We start from the raw sequence: 27908 nt of genomic DNA on the forward strand, positions 1-27908 counted from the left end.
AAATAAAAATCTTTATTCCAATTAAAAATGGTTGTAAAAAGCTTGAATTTATTTTTAATTTCTGCTAAAACTGCTAGGCATAATTTTTAAAAATACAATAGTATTCTTGATTTGTCTGCTAAGCCAGTCAGTTGCAAAACATGAAAAGGACTCTCAAACTGCGGGATTCCTTATCCAAGCAGTGCAACTGGATGCCACAGCAGATTCTTTTATCTATGGCTGGATAAAATATTATATTTATTTATGTAACTTTCGCCGGGGAATTGGAATGTTGCGTACGTAGGGCGGATAAGTCATGGCCGGAAGGCAGACAATCTGATCTTGTCTGTTGTTAAAGGATCGGTTTAAACAGCTCTTGGAGACCCGCGAAAGATTTCGTGTGGGAGTGCAACGCCTGGAAAGGGACGAAGTGCGTCCGCAGAGATCTGGCATGCTGTAGGAAGTGGATCGCCTTGGCAGAATAGGGGTATTTATATGCCTTGATGATGAGCGGGATATTCTCTTCGATGACTCCTGTTTCCTGGCCATGGATTCCTGATCCGTACAGGACTGGCACATGTGATACACCAGAGGCGCCTGCTGTTGGCACAATTGATGTTGTGGTCCTCTTGGCGTGGATTCCTTGGCTTCCCCACCGGAACTCCTCTTTTTTGGAGTGAGATCCACACTGGAACTTCTGCATCGATTTCTGCATGGACTGCGTTCATTCTGCACCTCCTTGCAGGCGCACTTCCGCTTCCGTTCCCGCTCCAACTTCCGCTCCTTCTCCGCAACCCGCTCCTCTTTCCTTTGCTGCCTGTTCGCCTTCGCCTGATTGAGTGCCCTGTAGTGCACCGTTTGGTTGTCGATGAGCATTTGGGTAACGAACTTGAATTGGTTCAGGTTCGTTTCACTCTGGGCGGTAATTTCTAGAGAGCAGAGGTAAAGTCATAATTGGTATATTGAAAGTGAAGAGTTTCGTGAAGAGATGATTAATCTTTTTAACTTAAACTTAAAAAGGTATTTTTTAATAATATCCCGACAAAGTTCCTCTTTTAAAATGAACCATGTTGACTATACAATTTCTTCAAGCTAAAAAACCTAAACTTTCCATTTCAATACTTACTGTTGGTAACATCGCGATAGATTTTGTTGAGCATTGCCTCCTGGTTTTGCAGCTCCTTGGACAGTCGCTCCATTTTGGTCAGGGACTCTTTAAAGCAATTGCTCACCATTCGCTGCACTGCCTCCTGAACCGATTCCAAAACATTATCGTGAATGATGCTAAAGAAATCGGCGAAGGATTCCTGTAGATCGCGATTGGGATCGTTGATGGATTCGGAGGACATTTTATCCTTCTGGGGATCGTCGCCACCTGGTTCACGGTTATCCCTTTTGCTCGAACAAATCCTTGGTGTCAATCGGAATCCCACACTCTTGGAAGACGAAACCTTGGCGCGCGATGAGCTGGACTTGGAAGAATTTCTCTGGCGCTTTGTAATCTTCCTAGGTGAATCGCTGAAGTTGCGGTTTTCCGATCTTTGACCACTGCTGCGCGGTAAACCCCCCCTGGCGTGATAGCCCCTTCTTATAACATCGTAGCCCGACTGTCTGGCCGATTTTGTAAAGCAGTAATTTGGAAACATGACTTTTTTGACGAATTTTTAAACTGTAGATCGATCTAAAACTGATGGTTTAAATTTTTTTAATGATATCTTCTTGTGACTTATTTTGGGAGTTAATATCTGGTGCTTATATTATAGTCAATAAGCTTTGACTTTCGCAACTTAAAAATTTTTTTAGATAATAATTTTGAAACGAAAAATATATTTTGAAAATGGGTTTGCAACTAATAAATGTGCCTCTTTTATTTGCATAATTTTATTTATTTTATTCCATTTTGAAAAATAAATTGAAAATGGGTTTGCAACTAATAAATGTGCCTCTTTTATTTGTATAATTTTATTTATTTTATTCCATTTTACATGCTTTCAGCTTGCATTAAAAAAACCATGGCAAAATAAATTGCAAATCAATAAAGTTAGCAAAAGTAAACCTAAGTAAACAATTTTTTAACGTCAAGCTCGCGCGCTTGTTTACTAATTTGCTAATAGCATTTCAATTAAAAGTTGACAAATAAATTGCAAAATCATAATTGCAAAATTCTTCGCAACTGTCCGCCGTCTGAAGTAAGCTTCTTAATGGATTTTTCTCCCTTTCCCTTTGCCGAACCAAATGAAGCGAATGGCCGACGGGGAAAAGTATTTCTTCTGCAGAATCTGAAGAGACTTTATTATTTGCCAACTGTCCCATTAAGTTTCCATAGTTCCCAGCTGTTCAACCAAGCGATTAAAGTTCAGGAAGTGGAGAATGCAAATTCATAAGGGTTGAATTTAACCAGCCGCAAAGCAAATACAAATACAAACAGATTGCCACCAAAGTTGGCATGGTAAATTTGCCATTTGCAGACAATAAAGAGTAAAAGATACAACCGTTGGCTGTTTGCTGGGCCCACAGAAACCAATATGTTTTCATTGTCTGCCCGGTTTGTCGCTCAATTTATCTGTCATGTTGACTTTCCACTCGGTGACGTCAGTTGTGGAGGCCACAAACAATACCACATCATCGCAACAATTATAAATGGAGCGAGAGGGGGCACAGGAAAATCCTTGTCCTTGTGCCCATTGTTCAGTGGGGCGGACTGAAAAGAAAAACGAAGATTTTCCAGCGCGTGCCAAGAAAATGAATGAAAATGCGATAGACTCTTGAAGTCGGTTGCCTTTATTCTGTTTCTCTACACATAATTATGAAATAAATATTAGCTTAAACCAAATTGACTACAACATTATGCTCTATTAACTCTTATGGTCTACTTATGCCTAATGGGTTTTGGTTTTAGGATACTTGGGCATGTTTATACACCATTACGAGTGGCTATATACACGGATGAGCTGGAATTTAAATGGCCTTAACAGCTAGTTAGGACTGGAGAAAAATGCATTTTAAATTTCCACTAAATATCCGTGAATGGCACAAAAATAAAATCAGTCTGTAAGAAGAATAAAACTAGGAAATCTTTTAAAATTAGCTTATAAATGGACTGAAACCTAGACATTCAAGGGTGTCACAAAAAATCTGTTGTTTTCAAGAACAATTGCTTTTAGGGTCACATCAAATATTTTTAAGAGATTTCAAAACAAAACTGGGCATATTAATAAATGTTATATTTAGTAGTTCCTATTCGAACTGGTAAATTATTTTTTAAATAAGTATGATATTATTTAGCTTGAGTGAATGTGTTTGCTTGCTTACAAAATAAAGTGGGTAAACTACAAGTTTGTGTAAGAATGTATTCTTCACAACTTTTAGACGATTTGTACCAATGTTTTCGTGAAATTTCTGTGATAAATGTAGTAAATATTTTGTAATTTATTCTTAGTGATTAATAAAAGTCATACAAACGTCCTACTAGGTCATGCATTATCTTAAGTATAGATTGCTATTGGGCAAATACAAATACAAGGTTTGAAATTCGTAGCGTTGACTTGGCACACTTACGACTAGGGACTTTCATTTGGCTTTCTCCATGCCTGTGGTACAACTATCGAACTTATTGTCCAAGCCTCTGAAGCATTTCACGGGATGTCTCCCGTTTCGTTCTCATCGAATTTAAAGGAACTCTGCATCGCTGAAGGAAGTGGGGCCGTGGATCGAAAACAAGGATCTTTTCCGGGTGGTGTGGGCCAGCTATCATACCTCTGACATGGCTGGCACCACCATGGTGGGCCTTTCGTTTATAACCACATGGGCATTGGTCCTATTCGCGGATCTGCGGGAAGTGGTCAACGAGGTGGTCAGCGTCCTCATCGAATCGCAACTGTTTTGCAGACGACGACCCACCGTGTTGCAGCGATTTTGACGCGAGTTGTTGCGATTCGATTTGCAACAGCAGTTAAACCACTTAAAGGGCGGATAGCGACTAGAAAAGTTGAAAGAAGTGTTTTAAATATTATTAAATAATAATTATTATACATTATTATTATTTAATACCTCACCTCAGTGTGCGAAAGACCTGCGATGAGAAGAGGCAATAGATCAGCGGATTGGCTGCCGAGTTTAAAGGAGCCAGACTTTGGACGAAAGAAGCGAGAGCGATGTTGGACTGCGTGTGTGGAATATAATCATAGACCTGCAGTAGATCGAAGACAATGTACGGCGACCAGCAGATGATGAAAACGAATACGATGGTCAGTGTCATTTTGACCGTTTTGACCTTTGCCCGCGGAATTATGCCCCTTGAACTTGCCCGCCTAGTAGGTGCCGCTCCGCGTTCTACAAAAAAAATATATATAAATAATATTAATAGAGTTGCAATGATATTTGGTATATATTTATATTACCTGTTGGCAAAAATATGGAGCCATTGGCCCAAATCGTCTTAACGATGATTGCATAGCAGAAAGAGATGATCACCGCGGGAGCCACAAACAGAAGGAAAGAAACCGCAACCATGTAGTACTGCCACCTTTCCGGGGAACCCAATTCGATCCAGCACTGCTGAGATCCCTGGATGACCTCCTCCTCGTATAAATACAGCATAGGAATTGAAAAAATCACCGCTAATAGCCACGCTCCAGCCACCAGTCGACGTCCTCGTTTCGCTAAAAATTATGGAATACATTAACTATTAATTTTAAATATGCATTTTTTAATATATTTAATATATTTTTCAAAAAAATAATTTTTAAATAACTTAAAACTCTTCCCTTACAACACAGCTAAACTAATTTTTTAAAAATGCAGCGCATCTAATCCAAAGAAACCGCAAACAGCGCTTTGGCTAACAACATTTGGCAATTAGAAAACTTTTCGCCCGACGACGACTTAACTTACACGACTTTGAGAAGTTCATGGGGTTGTTGATGGCGTCGTATCTGTCGATGCTCATGGCCACCAAGACATAGGTGGACGCGTATGTGATGGTCGTCTGGATGAAGCGGATGAGCTTGCAGGCCAGGTTTCCCGCATTCCAGGCCACCGTGGAGCGCCAAACGATGTCGGTCAGCACGTTTATCAGTCCCACGCACAGGTCTGAAAATAAAATAAGTTGGGAATTACCCAAAATGGGATGAGAACAATCCCCAATTCCCGAAACTCACCTGCAAAAGCCAGCTGTTTGATGAAAAAGTTCATCCGCGACTTGCGATTCTTCTTAATGAACATCACAAAAAGTACAGCAGAATTTCCTAGGACTATTGTGAAGAACAGGAACCACAGCGTGATAAACTGTTGCGTCTGAAAGAAAGAAGAGATCCCCAAGTTTGGTCACATTTCATTACACTTCTATCAAACTCATTGTCAACTAAGTGTTAGGCACGGAAATCACGCATAAAACTCAATTTAATGCCACACAAAGTCACACACTCGCACACTCGCCTTGTTTATGGCTCTTTAAATAGCCATAAAAATGATAGAGCTATGAATTTTTTCCAGCAGGATGAGGAGTGGTAAAAGGGCAGGATGTGCCAACGGAAGTTTGCTTCTTCCAGTTCAGTACTAACACGACTAGGACAACACGACAACCTACACACACACACACAGACGTGATGGAAGGCAGACAGCCACCGTTATTCCAGCAGGAAATTGCTGCCAAGATGGAGGACCTGCACTCTAAAAAACATTTTTTTGCAACTTTTAAAGCCGCTTCTAAAATGTAAAGAATTATGGAAAGCTGGGGCATTTCTATTGACTTTAAAGTACCTTCTTTATAAAGGTGACTAAAAGTATGCAATACATGGATTTTCGCATTATATACATATCGTAGCAAACTATCAGACTGTTTTTTGTAAAAATATTAACTACATGCTTTTAATACATTGGGCTTTTTTTTAATTTATTTATTTATTATATAAAAAATATTTCCAAAAAAACAAACTAATTTTCTTAGTGTACAAGTGACAATGAATAGTTGTTCTAGTTTTCTTTTATTGCCAAAGAAATTGAAATAATTTCTTCATGTGACCATGCTTATTCGGCAAAAAAATCGTATAAATGCTAATGTGACTAATGAGCTCTCAGCAGTACCTTAAATATTTTTTCAGCAAATTAAATTTACTTTCTAACGCCAACATCCAACACCCAAGACTCATATCTATTGAAGGTAAGTTTGAATTATGGCCTCGGGGTCTTGCAGTCTGACGCCAACACCGATGTTGATGTGGACTTGCTTAAGGGCAAGTTGCTGGGTAAACTTGTCCCGAAAAAAGCTAAAATCTTGACAGGCTTCGTCCTTGGAACTGCGTCTTGGAACTCAGACTGAAGACGCCCCTCCACCTTAGCTATACAACTTTTTGTCCGCCCATACTTGCAGTATTCACTTTTTGGTTTATTCTTTTTTTATTTTTTCGGCCTAAGTGCGAGTTGTATATATAGAATTATATATATAGATATTTTGTTCCGACGACTTTTTGGCGCTGCGATGGAGATCCTTAGACGGTCTGCCAGTTCATCATGTTGCGCAAATTCGCGCATAAATCAACAAATGAGTAAAGCAAAGCGGCTATTTTTACTCATTTCTTTGCACATCCTGTCTGCCCCGTTTTTCATTATTCGCCGGTGTCGCGTTTTTATTATTAAATGTGGCCGCCTTCATTTGTTAGCAGCAAACATTTTGCGCATTCTCTTCCCCGGACTTTGATTTTGATGTTTTACCAGAAAAGTGACTTGGGGAAAGTCCTTAAAGCCTTTATCGGATTGGTGTCCCGAGGTGTTTGTGTTCGGCAGCTCAAGTGCAATTTTCCAGCATGACTTTCGAGAAAGTATATTCCGTATATTCGCGCTTGAAGTGAAGTTAAGGCAGTCGGAACTTTTCACGCGTTGCAAAACTTTTTCCCATTTGATGTTGGCTCAGCTCTTATTTTTATTAGACACCATTTCTGGGTAAAATTTTTCGCACGTTTCTGGTTTGCTTTTTTTTTCTTCTTAGCTAGAAGTCTTGGCAAATATTTGCCTTAACAGATTCATATATTTTACACTCTTAGGAAGTGAAATTATCGTAATTTCCTTTTAGGGGTTCAATATTGGGATATTAATAGTTGAAAATTGATTGAAATTTTTGTTAGCTTCTTTTTAAATTATTTAAATAATTTAAGTTGATTGACAACAAATTCCTTTTTTCCATTCCAATTTACCAAAAATCGATTTATTTAAAATCTTTCGAGGAAAAATTGATAAAATAATTTCCGCAGCATATTGACGGCTAAGTAATAAAATCAACAAATGCCCGCACTCTTTTTACACAAAATAACTTTTGTCAGATTTCTTTGGATTTTTATTATGTCCCATGCTGTGGGCGCTATAAAAATGTAATAAATGGCACATTGTAAGCCTTTTTTAATGATCGACCATTTCTGGTTGCCCTTTTTATTTTTTGCTTACTTTTCTAACATTTTAACGTGTGTGAGTGTCTGTGCGGCGTGCCCTTTTTTGGCAAGTCATTATGCCTTTTTCAATTTGGCTTTGCACCTCGAGGAAATTGCTTTTTTTTTGCCTGGCTGGAAGAACATTAAAAGTGCGAAATTTAATTTGAACCAAAGCGAAAAAAAGAGTTTAGCCCATAAGCCAAAGGCAAAGGATACACAGGATAAGAAAGGGGATTTTGACCCAGAGCCAGAGCAACCGTAAATCCTCATTAAAAGGCAATTCTTGCCGGAGAGCACCTGTTGCGGCACTTGGAACTACAGCCATGGAGCAACTTTATCTGCCGCAAACTATTATGTCTGATTATTAAGTGGGACAGCCATAACAATAGAAGCCACTTGGCATTCGAGAGCCACGCGCTGCGAAATGCGATGGTTTCCGCATCCGCATCCGTTTCCTTAACCCCTAACCTCCAACCCCTAACTTAACCCCATCCCTTAGCGACTTTAAGTGCACTTTGTGCGGCTTTGAAGCTCTCGTGGCTTTAATCCCACTAAATCGCCCGTGCTGACAAATTTCAACCGCTGCCTGCGGATCGTAAAATGCAGCAACAAAGACAAATGGGTGGTGGCCACAAACAAAGGCAATGGGAAATTAATTTCATTTCGCAAGAAAAGGAGCTTTTCCCGCCCATTGTTGCAGTTGTAACAGCCAACGGCAGCTGCGCTTATAAATCAGTCCTTGTAGCCAAGTTCGCGGCAGTTTCACATATAGTATGTTCTGTGGGTTCCATTTGATTTAGAGAAGGTGGCTAAAATATACGCTCCATTATATTTAAAGTTGGGTCAAAGGCTCGCTACCAATAATTCCCTACAAGTTAAATTTATTTAGGAAATCTTCTCATATCGAACAATCTAACCCAATTTTTAAAAACCAAGGGGTTTGAAATCATTTTTAAATAAGTTTAAAAGTATGCAACAACGGTTTTAAAATGGAATGCTACTTTTGGACAACTTAAATAAACTTCAAATTAATTACTTATTATAGAAAATGAATGAAAAATCAAGAATGTTTCAATAATTTATAACTTTGTCTAAAAGTGTGCAACACTTTGTTTAATCTGTTTTCATTGCATATTTTTGGACACCTTTATAAGTGATTTGCAAAATCTAGTGATATCTGAGTCACCACTTATATGTATGTTTGATTATCGAAATCCACTCAATATCTCAAAAAGGCGACGACAACAGATAGTCCGATTTTATAGGATACTTAAGAGTCCGCTATACTTTGCCCATAAGCTTAATCAACTTCTATTTTCGTGGCTCATATTTAAAAAGCATCTGAGCTAAGGACGCGGAGCACATGGCACTCGGCCACCATTGTTGACTTGGTGGTTTTGTTGTTTCTTTGTTGGCTTAAGTTTTTATGTATGTAGTTTCATCTGTGTATTCTTGTTTGGCTTTGTGTTAGTCTGCGTGGAAATGTGTTTTGTTTGGCTGCTTGTTTGTTTTCGTTTCTTTCGCACTTTTCAGGGCACATTCATTAATAGCGATTACATTGTGCTTGAGTGCTCTACGCAGAACCCGAGAGAAGTTGCATAAAGTAAAATTAAATTTCATATTACGTATACGCAGCGTGCTGAGCCGGCAAATGGTCAGATAATAAGCATTAGTAGAGGAACTTTCCCGCAACGCAGGTCAACGAACTCTGCCCAGGAAAAGCATATTGTCCTCTCGCACATTTAGCGATAAAAATTCATATATATATGTGTAGAACACATAGAGACTCGAAGGATACTCTTGAGCTGGTATTATTTTGGCATAAAAACATGCATTTGGGTCAAGCCGAGCACATCAATCATGGTTTTTATAGTGGTTCGTGCGGCTTTTCAGCCACAATGCCGTTTTATGAACTGCCCTATAACCAAAGCCATATAGCCATATAACCCAAAGAACGTCGAAAGGACGAGACTGCGCTTTAATTCGACTAATGGCCAAACATTTTGTCATCAGCTGGCTTAAATCATCCCCATATTTGGCGTTGATGTTGACACAAATTGAAATTAATAAAAGCCCCGGCATTACAGCCAAAATGCGAGCTGTGTTGACAAACTGTTGAGTGGAAATACGGGTGCGTGGGAGTGGAAATATGAAAAATGGCCAAAGATTTGCCAACATAATTGTGGTCGGTTATGAAAACGTGGGGCAGCGAGTTGGAGAGCTAATAAAGACCAACAGACTGACATAATGGATGTTTAACTGGTTTCCAGAGTTTATCCTCCTCAACTATCTGAATCTCAACTGATGGGGCGGCAACTCTATTTAAGCCAAATACATATATTTTCAGGGCTAATGAGAGATTAGTCAAATGAGTCTTGGCTATCTTCTGCTTTACCCCACTGACAAGTGACCCACTCAACGAGTCGATAAATTTTTGGCAGAAAAACAAAAAGAAGCCTAAGGCTAAACCTCAAATTGTTACGCTAGTGACTCGTAAATCTTCGGGTCAACAAAACAAATTAATCAAATGAGTCGAACATAAATTCAGCTAGTTGGTCCAAAGATGGCCATAAAAGAAGCATATAGATAGGTCACTCGACTGTTGTTGCAATGCAAATGTGTCCAAATGTATAAATAAATTAAAAGCCAAAACATAAATATGAGTTAGAATGGACTGATGTTTAGATAACCTTAGCAGAGGCCGAATTAAGTGAGGGCCAAAAATAACAGGCATAGCAGGAAAAGTCAGCCTTGTTGGCCAGACAGTGGGAAAACAAAGGCTAGGTTGGGACACACTGAAAAAAAAATATTATATAAATTAAAAAAATATATATTTTTACTTATATCTACAAACAGTTGTCAGATAATGTTTTACCTAAATTATATTTTTTTTTTAATTCCTGGAGATCATAAAGTTTTTTTATAAGACTTGTAAAGTGAGGATAAAGAAAATATCTTCCATTGTGGTTAAAAAGTAATATGGAAAATTAATTTGGATAGTTTCAAAATTATTTAAATGTGCCCCGGTCACCTGTGCCTATGTAATAATTTTTTTTCAGTGCTATATTGTTAACAGGAGGCAAACAGCCAAACAATAAATACAAGCACGCGCCTAGAACTATGCAAAACAAATTACACCCTGCCCCCGGGCGAGAAATACATAGGATGTGGAGAATCTGCTGCGGTTGGCGGAAGCTATGGCCAAAATGCCTGTGAATTTGTGGGTGTGTGTGGCTGCCGGGCAATTTGCATAAACAACATAGGCATTTGTGATACATGCGTACCAAAAGTCAAGTCAGGCATAAATTTGAATATTTTTCCCAGCCATTTACCGCTTGAGTTGGGTTTCCCTTGGGGCCGGCGATAATTAACACATAAGCATCAGACACATGTCCTGCCATCGTCCTTCTATCTTTGTCTGGCTATCATGGCTACCACGGCCATCGTCTGCCAAATGAGCTGAGGGACAGGGCATTAAGTAGCCATGCCAAATCGTTTTATTTGTGTGGTCAGCAGATAAGTTGACAGGCAACTGGGCGTCGAAAGTGAAGCCAGATTTTAACTAGACACCGCCTGTCAGTCACTAAGTAAGCGGTTTGATATGCGCTCGCAGACAACTTGATTTGGGTATTGTCATAGATATAAAGATTGCCTTTTGTCTGACGGACGCATGGTGAATTATTATCGTTACGGGCTTGTTTATTGTATACTGAAGGCTCTCGTCACAATAGTTGATATAGTATCTATAGTTCTTACCTTATTAATTGTTTTACTATTTTTTATTTTATTACAAATATTTGTTTGTATTAAATAAATTAATTATGGATATTGCAGAACTTTTGTAAAAGGATCTAAAGGTAGTATTTTCCAACGAAAATTTTACACCCAATTAAAAGAAGTCGTAAAAATTATGCAAGAAACCAGTTTCAAATTAGTAAAAAACTTTCACGGTGCTCAAAAGTTTTTGGCTAAAGGAGCAGCTCACCTAATGTCCATAGACATCATTAGAAGCCTGTTGTCTAAGTTTGGATGAACTTTTCCTAGCAAACCAAAAACTCTAAGCAAAATAGAAACTTTCAACTACAAAGTTTCGAGCCAACATTTGTTTAAAGCAATTCGAAGGGAAAGGGGCGAAAGCAAGCTCACTGAGTGTAAGTGTGTATTGTTGATGTATCGGCTTTAACTTTGACTACTCCAAATGCCATTTTCATTTTCCCCCTTCCAGCCGCAGGAATTCAACGAATTTAATTAACTTTCATTTGCCAAACGACAGCTGCACCTAGCGATTAACGAAAAGACAAGCTACGAGGGCCGGTAAGACCAGGCAGACCTATCGAAAGCTAAGTAAACTTCTTCTTAATTTAAAATTCCGCAAATGGCACTTGTCAAAGGACTGGCCAGGAGGACGAGAAAGGGAGGAGGGGAATCCCAAGGAGAAGGATGCCTGGCAGGCGGAAATGCAGCAGCTTCATGAGGAAGCAGATCGGACAAGTTGGCAAAGTCGGTCGACTGTCTGACGTGGAAACGGAAGGCTGCTACAACTACTACCATACTTCTACTGCCTGGCAGGCAGTCAAGTGCTCCCCGAGTCCGCAGTGTGGACTTTCGACCAAGAACTAGTCGCCAGAGTTTTTATTTCTGATTTTGTTGCTTCTGCAGTTTGCGGATTTGCTCCTTTTTGTTATTTTTCCGCTTTTTTCACACCATATATACAGGAGAATTCTACATGCTTGAGCCCCACTTGGCGGCGGCTAGCTTTGATTCCATTTAAAGTAAGACCTGATTCCTCTGGCATTTTCCCCGTTCAAAAAAGGTGCCAAGTCGAGTAATTTTCTGTGTAAATGAAAAGTGTTGGCATGTTCTGTTATGCAAATTGCTGCGGTTGTTCGCGTTAAGGGATTCGCACATAAAGTTGGGGAAACAGGGGTAGATGTGGGTCTAGCTTGTCTAACTTATTCGTTTGGCCAACCACATGCAATTTGGGTTATTTGTAAAGCTATCAAATCTAATTTAAGTTTATAATTTAAAGACACAGAAATTAAAAGGGGGTTTGAAATCATTTATACAAGTGTCCAAAAGTATGCAACATATAGAATAAACTTTCGCTGCAAAATAATTAATAAAAGTATTTATAAAGTTGCTTAGTCAGCAACAATAAATACGCAATGGATTAATTTTCCTTAATATTGTGTGATTTGTATTAATAAATTGTTAGCAACTTGATTTAAATTATATTTATGGTGTATTTTCTAGCTACAGTTCGATTTCTCGACTATGCTTTGAAAATTAAATCTGAATGGGCCACTCAAGCGTAATTTATAAATACAATGAACACTTTTGATTGAAAGAAGTACTTTACTGTAAAATGAAATGCGAATCAAATGCAACAGTAAATGTCTTTCGATATATGTGAGCTAGCATTATAAAGTGCTTTGTGTCAAAGGCAAAAATGCATGGCGTATACGTGATGTGCAAACCAAATGCAAGCACGCACTTAATCATTTATGCACACACACACGCCCGAACACACACACATTGTCGGATAATGTGCATGTGTTTGTGAGTGTCACATTTGACATTGCTCACGTAGAAAACGGCATCAGGACGCGACTTTTACACGCCTTGGTAGAGTCCTGCTTTCAAGTTTATTCTGGATATACTTTAGTGGAAACTGCAAGTGCCATAAAAGCGAATTATGTGACAAATAAGGACAGCAAGTGCCCGATAAAAACTTTGATGTATCTATGTTTAAAAAGGCTATTTTACTTTTTGGAGAGGTGTCTAATAGTATACGGTGAAAAAAGGTTGTTCTTCGGAATGAAATTAATTTTTGCATACTTTTTAACACTTGGATAAATATGATTTAATTTTTAATAACGCTTTTAAAAATAAAATAAAGTGTTAAACTAATTTTCACGGCATTATATGAAAAATGTTAAATTAAATTGTATCTTAATTAATATTTTAAGACGAACCAATTCTCTATAAAACCAACCGAAGTGAATAACAGGAAGGCAAGGCGATGTAAACATAGCTCTTAATTAATTCTGTAAACGGGTTATACACGATAAGGCAGAGGGAATATTATTATAAGTTGTAAACACACGGAAGCTGTTTGGCATCTCTCGACATCTCGGCACCGTTCGGCTTGTGAATGACAGAGCCAATCGGAAAGTGCTGGGTGTCTGGGTAGGAGGATGTTTGTGCCAATTTCATCGAAATTGCGTAAATGACGTGGCCCATCGAGTGCACTCCCCACCTTCCGCCCCACCCATCATTGCACCCCACACCGCCCAGAAAACATCGCGTCTTGCCACTTTGAAGCTTTTTTGGCATGTACTTCCCGTCCTTTGATGTGGCGCTCTCGGTCTCCCTCGCGATGGCGAAAGAAATTGTGTTCTTCTATGGGTGTGTCTACCTGTCGTCTGACATATGCAACCCCCAACGCCCCCAAGTATATTTTAAGCAAGAACCTGAAACAAATTCTTGGAATTCTTTAAGTGAATTTCAACTGAAACTTGATTTTATGAGGGGGAACGTTTTCATGTTTTGTTTAGCCCAGATCAGGTAAATTCAGTGCGCTCCAAATAACACCATCGAGGTCAATTTTTAGAGGTCTTTTTATGTTGTGTTTTTGAAGAAAGGCTAGATTTTCTGCTTCTGCTTAAAAATTAAACGGGGCTTAACTAATACACGAAGAAAAATCACATTTTTAAATATATAAGATTGTAATTATTTAGTTTATTATTTATATTTATAAAATAAAAAGTACATATGGTTTCGCTGTCTATAAATACTATTTTTAGTTATTAATATGTAATTTGAATATTAATATTTTAACTTAAGAAATTGATATTTATGAAAAAGTAAAACGAATTTAATTTTTTTTAAATTGTTCTTTGATTTCGAGATAAAATTGTGAGTAAATAAATATTTGTTTTCGGTTTATAAACCCGCTTTTCAGCCATTTAATTTAATTTTATATAAAGCACCACACAATTCATTGCATACTTTGGTGCGTTTGGCGAGATGTTGACCTACTTGTACTTGCCAGGCTATGTAAATAGCTCAGTCTCATCCCCTTTTCCACTTTCTCTTTTTCACTTTCTATTTCGCTCTCTCTTTCTGCTGACACTTTTTTCCGAGGCTGTCGCACTTTAAGTATTTACTGAGCATAATTTCGCTGTTGGTTTGTCGCCTTTTGCATTTTCTCATTAAGCGCACTTCGCATTTCGCGCACTTGCACAAAAGCAGCTGGCGATGGAGCTGACGATGAATGTTCTCCGCTTCGGGGGATTTTCCGGCGAGTGAAGCAGCCCCCTTTTCCCATTTTTACACTTTTCCATGCAGCTTAGTGTCGCAGTAAAACTCCAAACATTCTACTGCAATTATCTGGCCTGGGGGTCATCTGGTGCTCCCTTAGGCGCGGATTTCAGCGCTTTTACGATTTGCATAATCACAATCACACAATCGTCTTTTTTTTAGTGTTTTTTAAGTGCCACCCTTGAACGAATTTTTTTGGGGCGACAAGTGCAGTCGTGTGTTTCGTAAACGTATTACTTTCCCCCGAGTTTTTTGGGCTACCGCCTTGCATTGCTCATACGCAGTGTGCGCCACCGAGCAGTGGCAGTAAAGCTGTAATTGACTTGGGCTATGTAAAATTTATTGTGTGCACTAGCTCTGGCTGCTTATGCATGCAAATTGTAATGATGCGAAAATGTAGTTGCGTTGGGTTTTCACCCGGCATTTAGCCCCGCTTTCCCTCGCTTTTCCCCGTCGCTTTTCCATTTGCTTTCAGAGATATGTTGCTGCTGCTGCTGCTTTTTGTGAGGCCAAAGCCATTTTGTGTTGCGGGCTGTCAACAGAAGTGAGTGGCATTTTGCTGCTTATGAAAATGAAATTAAATTTTTTTGTCGAGTGTGCGGCAAGTGATACTCCCGGCAGACAGCCACGCCCCATTGTTCGTCGCTCTTATCGCCGCAGCTTATTGTTGCACCAAATGTCGCTTGATGTCAGTCATTAAGTTTACTTCCGGCGAATGATTATAATGCTTGGGGTGCGGAGGGAAATGGGAAATGGAAAATGGGAAATATGGCACAAGGATATGTGTGCACTTATCTGTTGTGATAAATGCGGGTCTGCTTTTTCTGCGACCTCAGTCCGTCCGTTTCTTTTGTATTTTTGTTTTGGGTACACTTTTGTTTGCCTACGAGTACAATTCCCCTGGCTAAATTCGCAAATACAGTTGAGATTCCATAACTCAGGTTTTTATGAGACAATTAGGGTGAGTTAAGCTACCTTGTTTTTTGGGAAACGGTCAAAGGTGGCCATTAATTTACTTATAATGTCTAAAGTTTTTGTTGTAATGATGGTAATCCTTGCCAAATTATTTTCAAAGTCTTCAAGGCATTTAAAATTTACAAAATAATTAAGAAAATAAGTAAAAGGAATAAAATTTAATTTGGTGTCCAAAAGTATGCAGCAAAAATGTATCATATTATTTTGAGTTTAATCCTTAAAGGTGATTTCTGTGAGGAGAGGTATTTGATGTTATAATATTTTGGTTTAAGGCTTTCTTGATTTATGAAAGTTCCACTGTGTCGATAATAAAGCATTTGGCAATCTGTAGCAGGAATGGCCCTGGGCTTTTGTTTGCGCCTCGCTGATTGCAGAAATACATACTTGTAACTCCGAGTCAGGGAAAACAAACAGCAGCTTGAAATCGATGCCCGTGGGGTGGGTGAATCACATACAGATTCTACGGAATCGGATGAATCCCCCCAAAAATACCGCCTTTTGCACAACGGGGGAAAACAAATCAATTAGACGTTAAAAAGGAAGCACAAATAACAGTCAGCAAGCAAAGCACCTAACCAAAACCCACATGTGGATAGGATAGGTTTTCCCCTCTGTTGTTTACTTCGATTTCGATTTCGAGGATGGTGATGGCGATGGAGATGGCGATCTCCCATGACGACGCCCACTTAATGTTTATCAGTTGGAGGAGCGCTATTAACGCCATGTTGATTTATTGCAATTTAATTTGGTTTCAATTTGGGGTTTTCGCCTCGGCAGCAAGTATTTTATTTCACAAATTATGTGCAGACACGACCAGGGCGTGGCATTTGGTTTTAGCCAGACTTGGGCGTCTTTACTCCTCTGTTATCCTGTGGTTATTTATAGCGGTTAACTCGCCCCAAGAGGACAGCCTCAAAGATTGATTATGGACAGTAAAAAGGTTTTCCAAGCGGCCATAAGAGGAAGTTTACATTTTTATTTGATTTTTACGGTTCATGAAAAGCATGAGCGAAATTCTACGCAATAAAAAATCTTCGAACCAGTTTTGAGGTCTTTCTCCCGAGAAGCGAAAACAGCCCTTGGCCTTTTCTATTATTTCCATCACTTCGCTTCTTCCTTTGGCAAATTTCCAGGAAATATATAGCATAGCTCATATGAATTTCACTCCTTTACAAAGCATCGCTAAAGGCAAATCTTGGCCAGGGTTTATTGATTTGCTGTATAATACTTGGCCATAAAAGTCAACCCCTTTTCGAAAGAGTGAGTAGGGTGTGAAAAGTTTGCCGAGCAGAATACCCCTTTTAATTGTTGCGCCGAGTTCAAAGTTCGAGCGTGACAAATAAACCAACAATTAACTTGAACACTCATTAAGTCAACTCCTCATCCATCCATCCAACCAACCAACCATTCCACCCTTGGTTTTATGCTGGAAAATATTTGTGAAATTAACACTTTCATTGTTTCGCATAAGTTTATAGCCTGACGAGCTGGCTCAAGTTCTGGCAGACTTTGTGAGCCGAGCGGGCTGGCAAATTATAACAATTAGTTTGCGAAGATGCTTATTGATTTTGCTGGTCAAGTGTCACTTTGGGGAATTTGAACAGTCTTTTTGGGCAAAGAAGAAAAGTGCCAGCATTAAGCGGGGGTCCACTGAACCCGAGATTGAACCTGAGATCTGAACTATTGAAATTTCAGTGTCGTCGAACGCTAGATGAGCTGTCAGAAATCAGCGAAGCTGAAATGTCAACAAACCTGTCGTCCTGCGGCCTCATTACGGTTAGATTAAAGTGGCGGAAGTGCAATGACTTTCAATGCCGAGTGAAATACAATTCTCATATTTTATCGAAAGCAAAAACAAGACGGGAAGTAGATCACTGAGAGAAAGGAAGAGGAACTTATTATGCAACAAAATAAGGTAATTTAAACGATAATATTTGCCTACTATAAAATAATTTATATTTTAAGCAGAAAGATCAACCTTCAGCAAAACGATTTCATATAGAAATCTAAAAAATAAAACAGAAATTGTGAAATAAATATAAAGGTGTCTAAAAGTATGCAACGAAAAAAGGACGTAGTATTCTGGAATAAATTAAAATAATTTTTGGATTACAAATATATTAAAGACAATCTTTGGTATAATATTTTCATTTCCTTAAACGGAAGTTCTGGGAAATAAAAACCTAAAGACGATGAACCGCCTTCTTTTATATTTCCCTGAATGCCGTTAGTAACCTTACTCCCTGAACCATTTCTTCTGCTTTTTCTCACTGCAACTGTCAGTGGTTATTCTTGGCGGCAACAAATCCTTATAAATCGCTATGACACATCCAACTAACATGCGACGTGCCGGATAAAACTCTTGTCAAAAAGTATTTTATGGGCTGGGCCCAAGGATTCCAAGGGGGCGGGCCAGGAGGCAGAAGTCATCAAGGACCTGCGGCCATCCTGCGAATCGTAGCCTGCCTTAATAAAATTGATGTTGGAATAGAGCAGGACCAGAGTCACAGTGGTCAGCGTTGCGCTGGCCGATGGGCAAATAATGTTGCTAACTCATTTTTAGCCAAGTAAGCGGCGTTCGGTCCCCATGGTCACATTTGAACATTTCTTGTTGGCCACTCAAGCACTTGATGGCCTTGTGGGCATTTTGTTTTGTCAACAGAGTGTAATTAAGCCCGGCCACGCGTGTCAGCCGCCTGGAATTATGCTTTAATTTGCATTAAAGCTCGGCAAAGTGTAATTACACCTTACACAAGTTGGAGGAGTCGAAAAAAAGCAGTTTGCTCGCACATATGTTTATATATTTACTGCCTCGAGGGCTGGGCAAATACTCAAAGCGCGGTTAACATCATAAACAAGCAGCTCAGCTGAGCGCTCTCCAGTCGCTGGGTAAATTTATTCTCGCAAGCCGCTTAGTGCTGTAATTTTCATTTTCCCCACTGGCCAACGCCTCTCGACAAAGGCAAATTAAATTGCTAAAAAAGCGGGAAAATGGGTTAATATCACACTTGCAGCTCAGCTCAGCCAGCCATCCAGTCAGTCGGTTAATGATGCCGCTTTGTGGCCACTAAGTGTTTAACCTTCCAGAATCAGAAACAGGTTCTAAACCCAGAGAACCCAGACATCGCAGACAAGGACATGTGTCCCATATTTTACATGCGTCAAGTCTCGCCGTTCTGCTGCCTGCACATGCTTAATTTTCCTTGGCAAATAAGCTTAAGACACATTTTTGCGCTAGATTAATGAGTTCTTGGAATCGACGCGCTTTCGCTTTTGCAGAATAATATTTGCCAAAGCAAAGGAAATTGCGGTGGGTGTGAAAATTTCGCTTAAGGGCAATCCTTTTATATGGGTAGATTTAAAATGTTTAAAGTTTAAGTTTTAAATTCTGTAAATTTTACAGCTAGAGGTTTGAAATTTAAAAAAAATGTGCCTTTAAGTAACTCTTATGTACAATATATTTTTTCCATATTCTAAGACTCCTTTACAAATGATTTCATTTTTATATTATTTTAAAATCTACATTTTAAATTGATATTTGTAATGCGAACAATTTATTATTTTGGAAAATAACATGAGATAAATTTCCATGAAGGCATTGTAAAAACAAGTAAAATGTTTTTAAAACCGTTCGAATATGCTAATACAATGTTAAAGTTTTCTGCTGCCTCCAAAATATAATTTCATTCATCAAACTTTATATGCACTTATTATATTTACCCCCATCCTCCCTTTGAAGGCCAATTTAGCTACTATTATTATGTTGGCAGCTGTTTGACTTTTATCATCATGCAAACAGGCCGTGTTTTCTTTTTTTTTGTTATTTTTCAAATATTTGCTTTGTCACCCCAGAAAATGGCAATTAATTTTGGCCTTTGATGGTCACATTAGCCAGCCCACCAGGGTCACCATTGTTGTAGCTAAATTGTGTAATATTAATATATGCGTTATTACAAGCGGACCACATGAGGTCCGAGCTAAAATTAGATGGAGTGGCACTACAGAGGAAAATCGGAACGTGGGTGGGATTGAATTGCCTTGAAATGGTGAAGGCAAAAGCGAGAGAGTCTCATTAGGGCATATGTAATTATGGAGTAATAAGCTGAGATGCGATGTGTGAAGGCTAAGCCAAGGATGTAATGTTTTCCTTTTTCTACTCACACCCACCCACGCACAAATTTTCCTCAATGGCCAAAGAAAATGTGCGGCTGCATAATATGCCATCGTTTCGTTTCCTCCGGCCAACAAACAAACAAACATCAAATGGCGCAATGTTGTCGATTCTTTCAGGAAAAATTCGCTTCAAGTCGGGAGAAATTCGTTCGATTCCGTTTATTGGCGTCGTCTAATGCCTTCAGATCCGCTTTCTCGTTTATATTGGACAGCAATGCGCAGATGGCCATGGTCAATAGTGTGACATTGGCTAAACACCCAACCTCCCGACCTCCCAACCTCCCAGCTGCCCAGTTTTTCTATCCCAATGCAGTTGTAATTGGCATATCTGTGACAAAACCCTCAACTTTAAGGTGAGACATCAACAAGGTCGGCAAATTCAGTTTGGTTACTTAAATATGATTTAATAGTGTTAACAGGGGATTTCGTGAGATTTTGGAAATGGAAAAAGCAATCACAATTGTGCCACGGATGACCGCTGGTCAGGCCAAATCCTCAACTAAGCCATTTGAATTGCAAATCATATGGGACCCCTTTTCTGGGTCCTGGCACCCGAGTCATCACCCCACACATACGCATTTAGTATTAAGGAAAATATTGCCAGTTCAGCGACCTTTTTATGCCAACATTTTGCCACTGCTTTTATCTCCTCTTTATTTTTTTTGCGACGCCTTCTGTGTGACAGATTACCAAAAGCAACTTTCGTTTTGAAGTCTATCAGACCCATGTAAAATATATTTTTTATTTATTTTTCATTTGCTGCCAGTTGTCAAAGGCTTGTTAATAGGGGTGTAACGAAATAGAGTCCGAAAATAAATACTTTTTGGTTATTTAATTTCAGGTTGAGCGGACTAAAAAAGTTATTTTTAGTAACGGATTGAATAAATTGTTTAACATTTAAAAAAAGTTTTAACAGTATTATTAATATGGACACAATATTCACTAGTACAAAAAGTAATTTGAAAGAGTAAATTTATGTTGTAGATTATGAACTTTTTAAGCGAACCTTTTATACATTTATTTATTCAAATTGAATAAATTCCGCTATAAAGTTCAGCTGTGTAAATAAAGCTGTGTGCCAGAGTACCAAAATATGAATATAATATTTTTTATTGCCAGAACCAACTATGCAAACAACAAATCAATAAGACTTAGCCAGCCGCCATGAGGTTATTGTTACATTCGGTTTTCCTCCCAACCGAGGAAGACCAAACCCTTGACATCGCTCTTTGTCAAGCGAGATGCCATATGGTGCTGCGGATCCCAAAATCTCCGATTTTCTGTGGTCTTGGAAAAGGGGACTCATTTAAATAAGCCCGAATTTATGGCACGCACATACGCACGCACACTCCTTTTTGAGTGATTGGCGCGCTTTAACTTGGCTGTCTGGAAATTGGCTCGGTCGAGGGATACTTCCGTTCCAACAATGGTGTGATTTATATGGTATATGGTTTGGCATGGTATGGAAATTTCATTACATTCATGGCCTGCTTTTTATGGCAGCCTTCGAGTGGAAAAAAATAGACGAACGGAAGTTTAGTTTAATCGAAGTTGTTGTCACGATCTGCTGGGCCCTCTGATTGATTGTCCCTCATTGATAAAGACTGTTCCTAGCCCCTCCCATCTCGCCATTTGCATATTTAATGCGAATCTTTCACCCCGGCATAAAAAAGTTTTGCCTCTTCTTGGATTTTCTTAATTTCCAGCTGCCAAATGACATTTGGCGTTTTATTGTCTTTCTCTGTCAGCTTTGAAATGAAGTTTGCTCAGTTCGTTGCTTTTTCAATGCGAAAAGGGAAAATTGTTGGAAATTGAAAATTGTAGCGTCAAGCAACAAGCAGCCTCGCAGCTGTGACTTTGTGACCCTTTCTTCGCAGTTATCCTTTGTACGATTTCGGTATGGACCTATCAAAAAAATCCTGCTGCAGCTTCTGCAGTAATGCACTAGTGTAAAGATAAATCTATAAAATAAATAAAAAAATGTAATTAAAAAAAATATTTAAGTTTAAACATATTCAGTGTTTATCTTACTTAAAAATGCAATATTTATTTGTATCTAATGTTTTTTTTTTCAGTGATTCGATTAAAGTGGCAATAATAGCTTACACCTGCGCCTTTACAACACAAGAAATAAACTGGGCATGTGGGCAATATTCTTTCTATATTTTCGCACCCACCTCATAAAAGTAAATCGAATTGATATTGTTTATTCTTAATTTCACAGGAAGTAAACTTGCTGAAGGTGCTTATTAAAAATGATGAAGTATTTACCACAAAAAAATGTTTAAGTAAGGTAAATTGAAATTTAAACTATCAAAAATTTTTATTACACATTACAAAAAAATTTCCCCCACTTTGAATAAATATAGCATTAATATTCTGCAGCCACTGAAATCCTTCCGCTAAGTAAATCATTTTTATTTGAATTTAAAAGGAAACCCCTAATATCTCCTCCCCCAAACGTGGTTTGCATGTAAATTCTTAAATCACATTTTGTGGCATGAAAAATGTATTGCAATTTGCCATTTATTGTAGTACTGTTCAAGAGTTAGAATTCAAGAATTTGCGGCGTACACAGCTGTGTCTTCGATTTCGAATAAATAAATTAGTTTGTGTGTCTGCGAATATTCTCTCACCCACCTCATAAAAGTAGAACGAATTTAAATTGTCGCCGCATGTGGAATTGCCGACCGCTTCTAAGTCGAAGTCGTGACATGGCGCCGCTGTCGTCTGGATTGGAATCTGGACCATTGGGGGTATCGTTGTTGGCGCCAGAATCACGTGTGATATCGCAGGTGTGATATATGTCAGATTAACTGCCGCCACGTCGTCCACGCCCCCAGCGCCCTCTGCCCCCTCCAGGCTGCCATTGAACGCCCTTTCCGTGGAGGTGGAGGCGGCCAAGGAGACAGCGGCGGAGGAGGAGGAGGTGGACACCACCCCCGAGGACTCCAGGGCGTAGTAGAACGAGCTATCGAATAGCCTTAAGTGTAGCATGATTGCGCCTCAGTCTGGCATCGCCTGAAAATAAGAGGGAAATTAACGGAGAAAATTAAAAGAGTGCTTAAAAGTACATATACTATGGTGTTTATCTTAAAATATATGGCCTGATCTCCCCCCGAGGGCCTTATGCGAATGCTTAAAAACCCATAAATCCGAAACGAAAAGCTGCGTAATAAATGCTTTAAGTACTTTTGCCAGCAAAATGCAGAAATATTTGCTTCACTTAACATGGCTTTTGTGTGTAAATTTCAGCCAAACAGCAGGTGCGGGATTGCTGGCCTGTTATTAATATCGCGCATACGCCGGGGCTGACATGGAATTGGCTTGGGATGGGGTACGGGTATGTACTTAAGGCAGGTATCCTGATTCCTTAGAAATTAGTTATGGCTTGTAAGATAACAACAGCGGAATGCGAACATTTATTGCCGCTTCCCAGTTGGATAGACATTTGGGAGCCCTCCATTAATAGCTGGTTAACTTATTAGAAAAAAACGACTGGTATTAGGGTTTTATACATAAATTTAATTAAAATATTTTCACAAGTATAACAACTAATTGTTTGTAAAAAATGTAAGCTTAGATAAGTAGATATGAATAAATTAAGCTAAATTATAGCAACAACGCTATATTTTCTTTTTTAAAAATGTTTTAAATTTAAAGGAGCCAAATAAATATTGATATTAGTTAAACAGAGCAATTAAGCCATTGTATCTATATGTCTTAGCTGAGTTCAGTGGTTTGGAATAATTTATGACACCAAGCTCGTGTCATGCGAACTCCTGCGAACGTGTTCCTAATTGAATAGAAGAGGATAGCCTACAATTCGACCCTCTGGTCAGGAACTGGAACAATTAGCAGCCAACAATAGACATTTAGAGCCCAAATGGCAGTGTCACGTTTGCCGGCGGCAAACAAAGGAGCTCCTGAACTTTGATGTGGCCTCTCCCTCTCCACTCTCCTCTCGGAAATTTATGCATGCATATGTGTCTGGGATCTGGGATCCATCTGTCCATGTTCGTTGCTCCTTGGGTGCAACTTTAAATTGATTAGCCGCAACTTTGCGGGAGGCCCTCGAACGGCACGAGCGACGTGCCCGAAATTCGCAAATAAATTCTCCTTTAAAATGCGAAAAACTTTTGTTCGTGGCAGCCAGGTATTTGGCCCACTAATGCGAGCACGCAACTATTTGGCCAATGATTTATATTAAAAACACCCGTCTGGGTCGCCACTCCACTCTACTCATCTGATCATCTGACACATTCAATTTGGTCGAGAGCAGCTGCTCAGCGGGGGATAGTTGCCATTTTCCAGGGGTTTCGGAGGGGTTGCGGAAAGGGAAGGCAGGATGAGTAGCACCACATGTCGCCGTTTGGGCATTTTGAAAATTTATCATTAGCTTGAGAGGGTGTTGTAATTTCCCAACCGATTTGATGTTGATCTAAACAATTTTGAGTTGTTGCAAAAATACCTAATAAAATTGTAATATTTATAAATGTTTTTACTTTTTTCTAGACCCAAATATTCTGATATAATTTAAGTAAACAGTTTATATCAATTTTTATATAACTCTCTGAAACGTTTACAAGTTAATCCTCTTAAATTTTCGACTTATCAATGGAAATATTTTTTTGTATATTTTGTATACATTTTTTGCTAATCTGTTATCAATGAAACTTATGCAAGTTACTTCCACAGAACAATTAAACACCGTAATCACTCTAGAAACCCGATGACGGCCAGTGGAAAAGCCCGTAGGCTTAGTCTTTTGTGTTTCCATATTTACATATGTAAATGGCTCAAGCAGCTTTGAAGTATTTTGCGACTAGCGAATCAACCCATTTGAGCTTTGCATAAGTTCGCCTTGGTATTAAAGTTTAAAGGCTGCTGTTAATGCGCATTTAATTTGCATGCAAAATAGCCAGAAAAGTGTCTAGTCGGTAGAACACCTCACTCTACAGTCCCAAATCAGAGTTCTTGGCTTAATATTTGCGTTAACCTTGACAGGAGAAGGGAAAAGGAAAAAGCGAAAGCTGAATTTGATTGACATATTTTGAGTAAGCTGTCAGTTGAGCCAATACTCTTTTTTCGGCGCTCGAGTTGACTTAAAATACTGCCATTGGCATCTTTTGTCAGAATTTGGCGCTAAAGCCGTCGAGCTGCATTCAATTTGATTGTGAAAATCAGAGAAGCGTTCAAGAGGATAGCGATATAACGACATCGAGTTTATCAACAATGAAGCCGAATTAAGGACTACTGGGAAAAGTGAGCAGTTCAAAAGGTCTGCAATATTTTTCAAATTAAGTATTTCTTGCAAAGTAGTAAAAAGAAAATGCAGCTTAATATGAACGAAATTAATTATTTTATAAATTTAAAAATCGTGTGATATATTTTAGATGCTTAAAAAAGAAAACTAAAACTTAAATAATCCAATTACGCAGGTATTTCTGTTTACAAGGGTCACATTATTTAATGACTGAAGGCAATTGACAGAGAAAAATTGGAGCGTTTGCTGTCTGAACAACTTCACAACTGGATATTAATAATGAGCGTGCCGCCCTGGAAGAAGGAACACAACTGGAGGTGGCTTGCCCACCTGAATGGCAATAGACCCTCCCTGAAGCTGCGCCATTACAAGCGGAAGCCCGCCTTCCGACCAAGAACCCTGGCACCCAAATCCCAACCAGACCACGTGGTGATGTCCAAGTTCGAGGCGACTCGCGGAAAGCTGATGCATCTGTTGCGGCGCTTCGATGATGTGGACTCCATAATCGAGCGATCCCGCCGGAGGATCAATCCGTTCCTGCCGTTGGCTTTGATTGAATTGGACTTCGCCGACATCGAGAGCGAGTTGCAGGAGGGAGCATTTTTGGAGTATGACTACGATAAGAGCGATGACACGACCGATTTGGCGAAAACCATGGATAAGCTGAATTTTGAAGACTAATTGGAACGGAAACCCAATGATTCAGTAACTGGAAGGGGAATACCACACACATACACAAGATCTATAACTCATACAACTAATAAAAAATAAACAGTAACAAATATGTACTCAACATAACACCGTACAAAAAAATCAGCCATTAAAATTAAATAAAAAACACCAAGAAATATGAAAAAATATGTATTTGTTAATAAAAGGTAAATCTTAAAATACTGGAAATAACCTATATGTAAATATATTTGAATATAAATACTTTAAACAATTTTAAACAAAATATTCTAATGTTTGAATCTTAAACCAATTTCATTTATCACAGAAAAGCAGGGAATTTAACTAATGCTTGTAGGGGATTTAGTATTAAGCCTTTAAGGTCCCAGCATGAGTTTCGTATTCAGATTGGGATCCTTCAGTTGAGTGCTATCTGTGTCTAGCAAATCTCAGTTGCCAACTTGGCAAACGACTGACTTTCTTTTGTCTTTTGTCTGTTGATGCACTTTGTTTTTGGGCGAACTCTGTGCAACGTTGCGTATGAGTCATAAAAGTCGAAAGCATCTGGCTTTTGTTCTTTTCAAGCCACTTGCAGCATATTTATGTTATGTTGTTGTTCAGTTTTTGGACATTTCGGCATTATATAAACCATTAGACTGTCTGCTCCGGAGTCACTTTCAATGTTCTCATGACGATTGCCGAGCATATATTGTTCTGGGTTCTGGGGAAAATGGCGTCGTCATGCTGCCTCAAAATGAAAAATTGATTTCACAGCGAAAAATATGGCAGCGACAAAGGACACAAACTTTATTAGGTCACTTCTCCATCCTGCTGGCCATCTTGGCCATTTTTTCCATTTTTCCGCCTTATGTTTATGTCTCGGACGCTGCAATTCCCCTTGCACTTGCAGTTCATGGCAATCAGCGTCATAACGACCCAAGTTTAGTATTTCATTTCAATTTTATGGAGCGTGACGCTTGTGTCCAAAGGATATAATTGCCATTTGGTATTGAGTTGGGAAAAATGTGTGCTGGGGATTATTTTCATTATGCTAGCGCTTGTGTCTCATTCGATACTTTGATTGCGTAGAACACAGCAGACTAATTGACAATTTGAAAAACATTTTTCAGACACTGAAAATCCACTTAAGACGCCGCCAGTCTTTTAAGTAGCCACTAAATTTAAATCTAAATGACAGACATAGTCGCACGTCGAGACACAGGCAAATTCGAAATGGTAGCCGAAACTGGATATTAAGGCTCTAAATATATATTTTCCACCCGTGTTTCCTTTCGTTTCGTTTTGTTTTCCCCCAAATTGTAAATAGTCGAGGCGAGCAAATTGAAAAGTTGCAGCCAGCGAGGAAATGGGAATGTGGGATAATGGAAACGGTGAGTGTGTGTCTACAACTTTTGTGGCCCCTTTCGGAATGGTCCCCGTTGGCCAAAAATGCCGACTCGTCTTTTCAACGTGGCTGCCAGGCACTGTGGCCCATTGGGCGAAAATGCTTGGTAAATATCAAATTAAATGCTTAAAGGGTTTGCACTTTTTGGAAAATTCTTATTTCAATTTAAGCAATCTTCTGTATTATAATTTATAGAAAAATACATACCAAAATTAAAAAAAAAATACAAAATGTATTTTTCATAAAGAGTTACATCAGATGTAACTTCAAAAGGTTTGTATGCCAATAAGCTGAGCATTTAATAAGGAACTTAACTATGTTAAGTACTGATTGCTTTGGCAAAAATGAAAAGTTAAATATTAGATAATATATGTACATCCGTTTACTTAGGTTTATGTTTAAAACTCCTTAATTAAATTAGAAAAATTTAATTTACATTTTCTTTTGCCTTTAAACCCAACAAACATTCACCACCGTGCTCGGGCGGCATTGAATGGCATTTTATTTTATTATTGCACACAGCACACAGCTGCTTGTGTATTTATATTCAAATTTGTAGCACCTGTAAAACAGTTTGCGAAACAATGAAGACGCCGCCAGACGTTAGACATCGGTGAGGGAATGTCAGCTGCTTCAGTCCTGCCTCATCAACCTTTTCTTTTTATTTTGCCAAAAGTTAGACAAATGTATGTAAATG

General features: G+C 38.8%; 3 protein-coding genes across 4 annotated transcripts in view; 1 reads left to right on the plus strand and 2 right to left on the minus strand.

Moving 5' to 3' along the window:
- Nucleotides 1-30: 30 nt before the first annotated feature.
- On the minus strand, nt 31-1667 carry LOC108057058 (uncharacterized). The gene is made up of 2 exons (XM_017141137.3): nt 1106-1667; nt 31-908 (listed from the first exon to the last, which is right to left on the minus strand). The coding sequence occupies exons 1-2, from the start codon at nt 1623-1625 to the stop codon at nt 238-240; spliced, it is 1191 nt and encodes a 396-aa protein (XP_016996626.3). The 5' UTR covers nt 1626-1667; the 3' UTR covers nt 31-237.
- A 1571-nt stretch (nt 1668-3238) lies between these two features.
- CCAP-R (Crustacean cardioactive peptide receptor) overlaps nt 3239-27908 on the minus strand; it is a 36031-nt gene continuing 11361 nt past the window's right edge. The window contains exons 2-7 of the mRNA XM_044395556.2: nt 22512-22892; nt 5139-5274; nt 4873-5070; nt 4380-4640; nt 4035-4311; nt 3239-3958 (exon numbers count right to left, since the gene is read on the minus strand). Coding sequence (XP_044251491.2) covers nt 3730-3958; nt 4035-4311; nt 4380-4640; nt 4873-5070; nt 5139-5274; nt 22512-22868 — 1458 coding nt within the window. The 5' untranslated portion in view covers nt 22869-22892 and the 3' untranslated portion in view covers nt 3239-3729. The remainder of the gene's footprint in view (nt 3959-4034; nt 4312-4379; nt 4641-4872; nt 5071-5138; nt 5275-22511; nt 22893-27908) is intronic.
- Nucleotides 24956-25982, plus strand: LOC138913412 (uncharacterized). 2 transcript variants are annotated; one of them, XM_070217107.1, is made up of 2 exons: nt 24956-25136; nt 25313-25982. In XM_070217107.1, the coding sequence occupies exon 2, from the start codon at nt 25417-25419 to the stop codon at nt 25816-25818; it is 402 nt and encodes a 133-aa protein (XP_070073208.1). In that variant the 5' UTR covers nt 24956-25136; nt 25313-25416; the 3' UTR covers nt 25819-25982. The 2 variants fall into 2 exon arrangements, with proteins under 2 accessions (XP_070073208.1, XP_070073207.1); XM_070217106.1 differs by having other exon boundaries at nt 24957-25152; nt 25313-25981.

Source organism: Drosophila takahashii, chromosome 3R (assembly GCF_030179915.1).
Source record: "Drosophila takahashii strain IR98-3 E-12201 chromosome 3R, DtakHiC1v2, whole genome shotgun sequence".
Lineage (NCBI taxonomy): Eukaryota > Metazoa > Arthropoda > Insecta > Diptera > Drosophilidae > Drosophila > Drosophila takahashii.